This window comes from Hordeum vulgare, chromosome 4H (assembly GCF_904849725.1).
Source record: "Hordeum vulgare subsp. vulgare chromosome 4H, MorexV3_pseudomolecules_assembly, whole genome shotgun sequence".
Lineage (NCBI taxonomy): Eukaryota > Viridiplantae > Streptophyta > Magnoliopsida > Poales > Poaceae > Hordeum > Hordeum vulgare.
This window is the reverse complement of record NC_058521.1, coordinates 462340305-462352241: the sequence shown is the minus strand read 5'-3', so window position 1 is coordinate 462352241 and position 11937 is coordinate 462340305. Positions and strand designations below refer to the sequence as shown.

The 11937-nt window shown below is 48.8% G+C and overlaps 2 protein-coding genes across 3 annotated transcripts; one reads left to right on the top strand and one right to left on the bottom strand.

Annotated features, from left to right (window-relative positions):
* The first annotated feature begins 4016 nt into the window (after positions 1-4016).
* LOC123448971 lies at positions 4017-9818 on the top strand. Of its 2 annotated transcripts, XM_045126030.1 has the most exons (5): positions 4017-4388; positions 5268-5322; positions 5425-7970; positions 8109-9137; positions 9293-9818. In XM_045126030.1, exons 2-5 carry the CDS (start codon positions 5299-5301, stop codon positions 9309-9311), a joined length of 3618 nt encoding a protein of 1205 aa, XP_044981965.1. In that variant the 5' UTR covers positions 4017-4388; positions 5268-5298; the 3' UTR covers positions 9312-9818. The 2 variants fall into 2 exon arrangements, with proteins under 2 accessions (XP_044981965.1, XP_044981966.1); XM_045126031.1 differs by having other exon boundaries at positions 8109-9818.
* Positions 9819-10378: 560 nt separating this feature from the next.
* LOC123448973 lies at positions 10379-11377 on the bottom strand. Its single transcript, XM_045126032.1, has one exon. It carries the CDS (start codon positions 11129-11131, stop codon positions 10520-10522), a length of 612 nt encoding a protein of 203 aa, XP_044981967.1. The 5' UTR covers positions 11132-11377; the 3' UTR covers positions 10379-10519.
* Between the last annotated feature and the right edge of the window lie 560 nt (positions 11378-11937).

The window sequence follows — 11937 nt, the reverse complement described above, 5'->3', positions numbered from 1 at the left end:
GTTAGTTTTGACGGGGATTGATCCCTAGTATCCACTATGTTGTGAGATTGATGTTGCTACTACTTTGCCATGCTTAATGCTTGTCACTAGGGCCCGAGTGCCATGATTTCAGATCTGAACCTATTATGTTGTCGCCAATATATGTGTGTTTTAGATCCTATCTTGCAAGTTTTAGTCACATACTATGTGTTATGACCCGGGAACCCCGGAGTGACAATAGCCGGAACCACTCCCGGAGATGACCATAGTATGAGGAGTTCATGTATTCACCAAGTGTTAATGCGTTGGTCCGGTTCTTTATTAAAAGGAGAACCTTAATATCCCGTAGTTTCCATTAGGACCCCGCTGCCACGGGAGGGATGGACAATAGATGTCATGCAAGTTCTTTTCCCTAAGCACGTATGACTACATACAGAATACATGCCTACATTAGATTGACGAACGGGAGCTAGTTACTTATATCTCCGTGTTATAGCTGTTACATGATGAATCACATCCGGCATACTCATCCATCACCGATCCAATGCCTGCGAGTCTTTTACTACTGGTCCTTGCTACGTTACTTTGTCGCTACTACTGTTGCTACTGCTGTTACTCTGCTGCCGCTGGTTACTGCCGTTCCTTGCTGCTGCTATCACTACTGTTGTTACTTGCTACTTTGTTGTTACCTGTTGCAAGACTTTTCTGGAGCCGTAGCCGGCGAAGCATTATTCTCAAGAATAGTCCCGCGTCAACGTGCTATTTACTCGCGCTATTGATACAACAAGTTAGGAATAGTCTGACGTCAACAGATCTTTTCTGGCACTGTTGCTGTCATACCACTTTGCTACTGATACTTTGCTTGCAGACACTAATCATTCAGGTGTGGTTGAAATTGACAAACTCAGCTGCTAATACTTGAGAATATTCTTTCGCTTCCCCTTGTGTCGAATCAATAAATTTGGGTTGAATACTCTACCCTCGAAAACTGTTGCGATCCCCTACACTTGTGGGTTATCACTAGGGGTATAGGGAATTGTTATACGAGGTTACCGAAGGTTGTTCAGAGTCCCGGATGAGATCCCGGACGTCGCGAGGAGCTCCGTAATGGTCCGGAGGTAAAGATTGATATATATGATGGATGGGTTTGGACGTCGGAAATGTTTCGGGCACCACCGGCAATGTGTCGGGACCACCGGAAGGGTTCCGGAGGCCCACCGGGCGGGGCCACTAGCCCCGGGAGGCTACATGGGCCAAGTGTGAGAGGGAACCAGCCCCTAGGTGGGCTGGTGCGCCCCCCACACCCAGCCCAAGGCACCTAATAGAGGGAAGGGGGGAACCCTAGTGCAGGTGGGCCTAAGGCCCACCAGGGGGTGCGCCACCCCTCCTCCCCTCCTCGCTGCCACCTCCTGCCCCATCTAGAGTTGGCGCACTCCTTGGGGGTGGGAACCCTAAGGGGCGCCACCCTCTCCTTCCCCCTATATATAGTGGGGGGGGTTGGCCATTGGAGACACGACAATTTCTCTATCTCGGCGCAGCCCTGTCTCTCTTCTTCCTCCCCTCCCACGGTGCTTGGCGAAGCCCTGCCGGGAGACCTTGTCGCTCCATCGCCATCACGCTGTCGTGCTACCAGAGTTCTTCCCCAACCTCTCCGTCCTCCTTGCTGGATCAAGGTGCGGGAGACGTCACCAGACTGCATGTGTGTTGAACGCGGAGGTGCCGTGGTTCGGCACTAGATCGGATTCACACCGCGATTTGAATCGCAGCGAGTACGACTCCATCAATCGCATTGTAGCAACGCTTCCGCTTAGCGATCTTCAAAGGTATTAAGATGCTCTCACCCCTCTCTCGTTGGTGGTTTCTCCATAGGAAGATCTCAATATGGCGTAGGATTTTTTTTGAATTTTGCTACGTTACCCAACACTTGCAAGTTGTAGACACATATTACGAGTTATGATCCGCATCCTCCAGGATGACAATAACTCAGATTCTTTCTGGTGATTACCGTAGTTTGAGGAGTTAATGTATTCACTAAGTGTTAATGTTTTGGTCCGGTTCTCTATTAAAAGGAGGTCTTAATATCCCATAGTTTTCATTAGAACTCCACTGCCACGGGAGGGTAGGACAAAAGATATCATGCAAGTTATTTTTCCATAAGCACGTATGACTATATATGGAATACATGTCTACATTACATTGATGAATTGAAGCTAGTTCTGTATCACCCTATGTTAGGACTTTTGCATGATGAATGCCATCCGACATAATTATCCATCACTGATCCATTGCCTACGAGCTTTCCACATATTGATCTTTGCTAAGTTACTTTTCCATTGCTATAGTTACAATCACTATAAAACTGATACTATCATGTTTGCCACCGTTACCGTTACTTTCATACTACTTTGTTACTAAATATTTTGCTACAAATATTAAGTCTTTGAGGTGTGCTTGAATTTGCAACTCAGCTGCTAATATTCGAGAATATTCTTTGGCTCCCTTGAGATGAATCAATAAATTTGGATTGAATACTTTATCCTCGAAAACTGTTGCGATCCCCTATACTTGTGTGTTATCACTCCTCACCGACCGGATTCTTCCGGTACGTCTATAACCTGTTCGACGCTTTGTCCGCAAGATACAAATGGACAATTTAATGTTTATTTGTATTTGTATTTAAATTTATGTAATAAAAAAATAAAAATGACTGTGTACGCATGACCGTATTCAAACAAAATAGACGACTGATACACCGATGCAAAGCACAAAACACGAACAAAATGCACGTTTGATCGCCGGTTGAAGTTTTTTTTAGCAGAGTACAATCGAAGTCGCTCAATACACAAGCATGCACTTACGCCTAAAAACGCACGCACGCACACCCTACCCATATGAGCACCTTTGAGGGACTAAGTCGGCACATCATCTTGAGATTGACGAACACGAGTGACATCTTTGTTGTCGACGGGAACGTCTCCTTTCACTGAAAATACGTCACTGAAAGACCTGAAATAAATTCAGAAAAAATATAAGCATCAACGTTAAATCTCGGACTTGAACTTTCATGCGCACGGGATAACAGGGTCCTTCTAATCATTCAATTATGGGTTGGTTTGCAATCGCCGGTTGAAATTGCTCTTGGCTTTTTTTCTTTCAACGCGATCCTCTACGGGCACGCTCTCGTGTTCCCGCCCGACATGCCCCACAGTGCTGCGCAGTGGTGGGCACGTTCCATGTTGCAGAGAGGGCGGGCCACGGCTCGCGCCGACCGATGCGGTGGGACCACCTCGATGACGACAGGTCAAAAGCATTTACGCCATTTGCGAGCCCGTGGTGCGTCGGTACGTGCCGTTGCCTGCCAGCACAGTACCGGTACCGCCCGTCTCGTTGTGTTTTTTTTCTTTTTTTTTGCGAGGGTCTCTTGTTGTGGGTATGGCCGTAGGTAGACACGGCTGACCTACCCGCGGTCACGTCCGAGCCGTGCGGGCAACTGACGACGCGAGATGACAGCGCCCCGTCCCATCTCGCAGCGGGGGGAGGTCTCTCAGGTGCTACGGTCAGGTGCTCCAGCAGCTTCCCAGCCGTCAAGCTGAGATCCAACGGTCATCTGAGCATGCGCTGGACCTGGACGTAGTAACCCGATTCCCCGGGGGTTTTTCCGGCAAATTTGCGAGAGCTCTCTCTGCTGCCTTTGGTATCAGATCCAACGGCAGGCAGCTCCTGCAGCGCCTGACTTACGGTGCTCTCGTCGCCCTACCCTACCCTACCCAACCGCCTCCCCAAAAGGATCGCGTGTGCCACCCACAAAATACCACTTGATCGCGTGTGTCATTTTGTTTTACTACTACCACCACCAACAAGCAACTGGCCGGCCCAGGTGGGCCTTGCTCGGTCAACGGACGGTCGAGATCGTCCCATGGCGTCGCCACTGCCGCACGATAGGTCACCGTAGTCCAGACGTGGACTGGGCCGGGAACTTCGCGGAAGGCACGCGCCCCGCGCCCCCAGATATAGGTTATAAAAAACAAACCAAAGGCGGAAAGAAATGCTATACCGCCGCATTATTATTCGGCGTTGGTTGCGTCTTGGTTGCGCGGAGAGGCAGCAAGGTAGCAGCAACTAGCAAGGGATCTCCATCCCTCCCTCTCGCTCGGTCTGCCAGATGAGATGAGATTGGCTGGAGAGGGACTGGTGCGGAGGAGCGAGCGACCGAGGGTTCCATTTCGTCTCCGGAGGGCTGCTGTGCTGAGTGGGTGCCCCGTCGCCGTCGGCTCACGCTACGCGCTCTCTTTTTAATGCCCCGCCGCCGCACTCGCCTGCACACACCCTCCCCTTCTTCTCCAGCCTGCTAGCTGCTGCAGCACTGAGTCTTACTGGCCTCTCTTCCGTGGACCTGGAGTGATCACCAGGTAACTTCGAAGCTACTACTACTGTTTTCTTGGTCTTACTTCGGCGGCAGTATGAGATGTTGTTGTTTGCGAGTGAGATTGGATTTGTCTTTCTTTTCTAGATCGATCTTCCGCCGTGATTCGGCGGTTCCTTTGATTGGGTTTTCTTTCTTTTGGGGTATGCAAGTGCTGCAGCAGTAGTTCTCTTCTCCTTGGTGAGATTCGTGAATTCCTAGTGGTATAATGGGGGCGCTTCGCACTCACGCAAGCGGCAAAAGCCTGTGTGAATCGCCCGACTTTTCGGCCAGCCCTCTTGGGCACACAATACGGTGGCGTGGCAGCCGAGTTCACCGGATTCTGCCGCGCTTTTACCTTCTTCTTTTCTTCCGCCGACAGTTAGTATCCAGTGTGAAATTGCTTTATGAGTTACGATGATTATATGATCTTGAGATGTGCTCATCCCGTCTTATGAATCGGTGGTAGTATTCATGAAGAATTATTACTAGTGCTTCTCCTTGGAAGATACTGATAGATTTGCAGTAAGTATGCCGTCGAGTTCATCATTAACACCTGGTAGATTTGCCATGCCGTCGGTCCACCATTTAACACTTGGCAGATTTGTCCGCGCCTTCTGCTCAGCTAATTCTCTGACTCCTTCTCATCAAAGACTTGTCGTGTCTTGAAAGTGAAAGAATTAATTTACTCTCGGCGTTGCAAATCGATAAAGGGATTTTTCTCCTAGTATGCCAAGTAGCAGTTTCTTAGTATGATCCATCCTACCATCTGCTTGGCAGCCTGGCTATTCCCGGTTGGTATGCATTACTTGTGCCTTTCTGTACGTGCGATTCATTTCTGCCAATTTTGGGGGAGACTGACTTCAGTTTCTGCCGGAGAAAACAGGTTATTGTCTGCCTATCCACTACACCGCAAGATGTCGGTAGCCAAGAAGGATGAGGTACTTGCAGTTTCCTCGTTGGATGTTAATTCTTGGTTGCTTGGATACGCCTCTTTCCTTCCACCTCTGCATGTACATAAATTGTCCATGTTTTGTGAGCAGGTTTGCGGGCATCCGCTTGGACTGCGATTGGGTGAGCCGGCTGCTGGTGTTCCCATTAAGAAAAGGCCGGTTTTCTTATCCGACAAATCAGTTCCATCTGGAATGACACTCTCCATGAAGCCCCCATCTACTCCGACGGGGATGTCCGTGTCGGCTCTGGGGACGGGCTTTAGCAATGAGCCTGTCTTGAATAGATCTAAATCAGATATTCCCAGTAGATGTTTTACTCCAGCAACGAACGAGAAGAAAGGCGTGCTACTTAATGGCTCAAACGAGACCCCCTCTCGTGGAGAGAGTGGTAGACTAGGGAGTGTTGCTCCCGTTGCCAGATCACAGGGTCACAAGTTTCTAACTCTAGATTTACAGTTAGCGTCTCGTCAGAATGCCAAAATCAACTCAAATTCCCCTGTCAAGAGAGAGAAACTAGATCAGGGGTTTTCTATTTTTCCTTCAGCAAGACCTCCCAAGGATGTGCAAACAACAAGTGGCACAGAATCTTCTTCTAACGCTAGCTTGGGAAAACTATCTAATTTAGATCTTAATGTATCACCGGACCCGGTTGATCAACTTGAAGGTTTGCCTACAATGCAGGCTGGCTTGAACATACCCCATCATAGAATCTTTCAGCATCAGAAAGCACATGTTCCCTCAGTGGCACCCTTTTCTTCAGTCAGCAGTCAGCTGAGTCTAAATATTGACAATACTCTGAAACCGTCGAATGCATATCAACTTTCTAATAAGAGTGGAGCAGCTGATGTTACCTTAGATTTGCAACTTAAACCACCAACCAGACCTGAGCTTGGTATAAGCTGGAAAGGTCTTGCTCCTGATCCAGAGCTAAGCCTCTCTCTATCTGGTAATCACACAGATGAGCCTAAGGGTCTGAATGTTCCTGATGCTATATTTACACCTGAACCTGTTGAAAGAGCCAATAAGATCAGCAAGGAGGTTGCTACACCAGTCTCTGATATATCACCAGCTGAGAAGATTTCGAAACCTGTGGCGTGTAATGTAAATCCTCACACCACTATGCCACAAACAGTTTCTGGAAATCTGGAGATAATGCCCAGTAATTTGGTGAAGAAAGAGCCTGGAGAACCTACAGGGCGACACATCCAGAACAATGTAGAAAAGGCACCTCTGTTCGTCCAACAAAATGTTGGACAGGCTAGCAGTAGTGCTGAATTTGAAAAGACTGGCAACCTAAACCAAGTGTGTGGTAAAGCTGGCTTTGACTTATACTCTGGAAATTTTCCAAATGATAGTGGTGTCCGCAATGGATTGAAGGTGGTGACTGATAGTATTCCTGTACAAGCTGACATTGCTTGCACTGCGAAATTTATCAAGCGTGAAGAAGTGACAACCGCCATCCCAAGTCCTGTGATTGCAACAGTAAGTGGTCAGTCTGAGTCATCAATTGCTAAATCACCGCAGTTGGAAGGTAATGTTGCCAGCCCTGTTGTTGGATTATTTGAACCAGCTAGTCAACCCATCATTTCTGCTTTGGGGCCTGCAAGCTGTAATCCTGTTAAAGCTACTGCTAATTGTAAACCAGCAGTTAATCAGGTTCATGCTCGCAAAAATGTGGCCCGCAAGCCTTGTGATGTATCCCGAAGTTCTTCCAACCCTACAGCTGAATCTTTGGTTTTCAATTCTCTGCACCGTGCTGTATTTGATGGTATGTCCCAAGGAAGTGCTTCAATGGACTTTTCAGAGGATGGTGATAATGCTGTTTCACAGTTGCCTACTACCAATAAGCCTCATGTTGAGTCATTGGGTAGTAGTCAAATTACTGAGGTTAATGACCTGATCACAGAGCCGCAGAAAGAAGATGATAGTAATATGCATCACGACTGTTTGTCTGTAACAAATAAGGTTCACATTCAGGGCACTGATGATGCGAAGCGTGTTAATATGCCAGATGTTATCGCCACTCGTTCAGGTGAGGAGGAGCATGAAAGTGGGGTTTCTGTTAATGGGAAAGCCAAAGGCAAACAATTGTTGACATCTGATAAGAATTCCCCGCCGAGTAATACTGACGTTACCATGGAAGATGTTAAGATCTCCGCAGGTGCCAGTTCAGCAGATCTTACAAGATCACCTATTTTGGGAACTTCAGGTTCCTATAAAATATATTCTACCGGACAATCTCCCAAGACATCTGATAACCCTGTCGTGAAGAGTAGAATCCCAGTGATAAAATCTGAAAGGAGTCAGTCTCCTGATGGTAAGGAAGCTGCTAATTGTAGTGAGGGCAATGCAAAAATTGCTGCTGTAAAGAGCGAGCATGGGACAGAAAAGGAAGATATTGCTAGAGGCTCCAATTTACAGCCAAACGATCCGGTTTTGGGTGAAGATTCACTTCTTGATGGAGCTTCGACCAGTCAACCAAATAATGAATCTACAGAGGTGAAATCGACAGGTGAAAGGTCAGAACACGAAAAATCCAAACCTGACTCTTGCATGACATCTTCTGTACAGAATGAAAAAGACGGACAGGTTAATGGGTCGCATTGGCGAGATGTGGCAAGTGCTTATGTTAATAGGTATGGTTCTTGTTATTATTTTGTTTTGGCAGTCATGTTGCATGTACCTGGCTGGCTTTGCCCTGTGCTTATTTATATTTCTTGATTTTATCCTTGACTGTTGTTACAGAAGGTTGTCCTCTTTATTTTTCTTTACAGGAATGAAAGATGGGAGAGGTTCATGCAGTCTGAACGAGAGAACAATAGAGAGTTCCATGGTGGCAGAGACATGAACAATCAACGGAGGATAGACCCGCGTTATCGTGGTCGTGGTGGTGGATATCATGGCCATCCAAGGAACTTCCGGGGTCCAAGAATGAGCGATGAGTCTGAAATTGACTTCGAAGATGAACCTATTGTTGGCAGAAGGAGGCCACATGAAAATGACTACGGGCACTTGCACCGAACTCAGCATAGGCGGCTGCGTTCACCACCGAATCAGATGCCTGGCTGCCTCATGAGAGAAATGGCGCATGACAGATTTTCTGGGAGAGAGATTATGGACCCTAGGCTGTTGGATCATGGGGAGATGGATGATGTCCCAGATGACATGATGGAACAGAGGTTTTTCATGCCCCATCCTCGTTCACAGCACACTCTAGGTGATCATGCATTTATCCACAGGGATAGGAGCCATTCACCTGGGCAAAGAAGGGGCGCTCCGGTTCATTTCCACCGGGGACGGTCCCCTGAAACCATGCACAGATCACCACCACTGAACAGAGGTGACAGACCATACTTACCTCATCAACGCCACATACGACGCCGCGACCCTCCATTCGACCGAGTAGGACATGACGAGAGGGGTATGCAAAGGAACATGAAGAGGTGTGGCATGCATCAAGGTGTTGAAGGTGAGACCTTTGAGCCGCCTTTACATCCCGCTCAACTAGCCGAGCTACATGCAGAGGCTGAACTTACAGAGAGAAGGAGGTTTGGGGAGAGGAGAGCGTATCGTCGATCCTTGGAACGGAGCCCCATGGGTGGCGACGAGGAGATGCTCTCGTACCACGGCGATGGCGACATCGACTTTGCCGATGGTGATGGCGGTCCACGGGAGCCTGAGGGCCGCTTCAGGAACAGAATGGAGCACAGAGGAAGGGGCGAGGAGGAAGATGGCTACAGGTACCGTGGCCCTCAGGGGTGCCGTGACGGCAACCCAAATGACAGTAGATCGAAGAAGAGGAGGTACTGACCTAGCAACGAATGAATCTGAATCTTCTACCGACTAATACATAGTGGCATTTTGATTCAGCCGCCGTCGCTTCTGTTAGCCCAATCAAGAAGTGTTTGCTGACCATACCCTCTTCCTACACTGGTTTGTTTGTTGCGTTCTTCCTCAGGAGATATGCTGCAGCGTAGTATCTACAGGCTGATATAAATGATACACATGTTACACTGATGAGACGAGCGTCATCGGTGGGCTGCATCTTTGGATCCTGGTTGGCATAATTAGCTGAAGCTGGCATGTCAACATGGTGGCGAAATTCCATTTCTCGCCAAATCGAAGCTAAACGAGAGATGGCTTGAAGCTACTTGCAGAAGCGTCCCCCTCTCTCTCTCTCTACACCTGGGCTTCACCTATTTGCGGTTGCATGGTAGGGCGCCCTGTATTAAAGTGACTTGTCTTCACTATAATTTGCCTAGTCGTTGGATCTGGAAAAGCAAGCAGATGGGATACGTAGTGCTGCTGCATAGTGGGATACGGTACGGATACCCACCCGGTTTGGATGTGGTTTAATTAGGACTTGTTGCTGTCTTCAAACCTGACTTTTTTATCTACTGTTTATTAATGGGTGTCACCACCGCCGGGCAATTTGCATCCCAATAAAAGTCCGCAGTGTGTTTGGCATTGCCCTTTTTTCTAAATGGTGGAGTGGAAAAGTAAGCAGCAGCTGCTTGAAATTTCTCATGATGGATATGCTTGTTTTGTGCGTCGGTCAAGTCTATCTGTGACCTGTCGATGTGGAAAAAACTGTTGCGACAATGCGTATCATTGGTTGCGCTGCACGCTATACGACGTGCCACTGGTTGTTGGTTGGTCGCCTGCTCAGCGAGGGCCAGGCCATGGAAATTATGCCCACCTCTTTGGATGGTGTGGTGTGGCTGTGGCTGTGGATAAGAGTAGACGACACCATCGACGTCCCGTGCGGTGGACAGAACGTGGACCAACGGCAGCGTTTGTTTGGCTCCACTTTTGTCCATTTCGTGGAAAATCTGCTGTTTAAGACCATCCGAGAAAGAAAATTCACAACATCACATTTTAGTAGCAATACCCCAGTTTGTCTCAACATCCGCACACGGCAGCCTCAACATAATTTCTTCTCAACTCAGTGGGGAATTTCCATTTTCGGCCCATGAAAGAATTTTTTATCTCACGTAAATGAAACAAGTGCGGAACTGAGGAAAAAAAAAAGGTGAGACGACTGTGAAAAAACATATCTCTGTGTGGTTAAGCAGTTTCAGTTTTTACAGCACAGCTCGGCAGCTCAGGAGGTTGTAATAAATTACAGTACAAAACGGAAGCATCCTACCGACGAGACCAAAATCAACCAACAAGAGCTAGCAGCTCACTCGCCGCTCGTCGGCGCCTTGGGCGGTGCCGGCGCCGGCCAGACGCTGATCCGCTCCTTTTCGTACTTGACGTACACGGTGCCGGCGGCGACGATCGTGTACACCTGCAGGAACAGCGTGGGCGCCTGGTGGTACTTCACCAGCGACTTGCCGGAGCCGAGCTCCACCAGCAGCAGCGCGGTGAGGCCCACCGTGGCCAGGAGGCCGTTGAGCCGCTCGCTGTAGGCGGTGAAGCCGAACTCGACGGGCAGGCCGAGGGCCGACCGGGGCTCCCGCAGCGGCACCGGCGGCAGCGTGACGGCGTTGGACTCGGCGGCGGCCTTCCTCTTGCGCGCCCCGGCGCTGCCCCGCTTCTTGGGCCCGACGCGGGACTTCAGCTGCAGGACGCGCTTCTCGAACTCCTCGTCGGCGGAGGGGGCGGTGGCGACCGGGGCCGGCGGCTCCGGTCCGGCGGCGGCGTCATCGCCAGAGCTTGCGCGGAGGGGAGGGAGCGGCGGCGCGTGGAGGCGGCCGTGCCAGAGCGGGGCGCGGAGGGTGGTGACGGAGAAGGGGCTGGAGAGCGGCCTCGCCATTGCTCCCTTGGGCGCATGTGTGCACCAGCACTTCATGGTGGCGCGGCTGCTTGGTTAGTTCCTCTCCTGGTTTGCCGCTGGTTTTGGATAACTTTCGGTGGTCGATGCGTGGCTCCGGTGCCTGCACGGGGCCTTGAAAGCTGCCGCACGTTGCAAAATCGAAATTGTAGGCGCGTTAAGTGTTTGCTTGAGAGGAAAAACGGGGTTCACCAAAAAAGAGAGAAGAGAATTGATATAAATCTGATGTTGAAATGTTATTTAAATTCATGATTAATTTCAGTAAATAATTTATAACTAGAACGAAGACTAGCATTTACTTCCTCTGTGAAGATACCACTAGGCATTAGACTATAAATAATTTACATGCTATCAGACTAGTCTTTGACCATCGGATCAAAAGCATTACATACGTCCGATCTGCTAGTTTAGTTGCTTGGTAACTGCTCCCGCAATCCATGCTCGGGTTACCAGCTTCATCTTCATTCGTTTCTACCTCCCTCACGTTGCTACCTTGTTTGGATGCCTTCTAAAATCACGCCGGCTTACTGCAGCCATGCGATGGAAGCATCATTTGTGAGAACCAAATGCGTCTGGTCTTTTAGGAAACAAATCAACTAAATTCTAGGGAATAAATTCCGTAAATGATGCTTTCATAAATATTCAAAATACTACCTGATTGTTTCTATTCCAGCAAGAGAGTATGGAATGAAAGCATTTTTCTCATTAGAGGAAAACAATCTACGTAGACTTACGCGGCATTTGTCACATGTCATGGAAGCATTGGTGCTCATTGATGCAAACACATTTTTCTTGGACCAATGGATACAAGTTACTTTGATGGA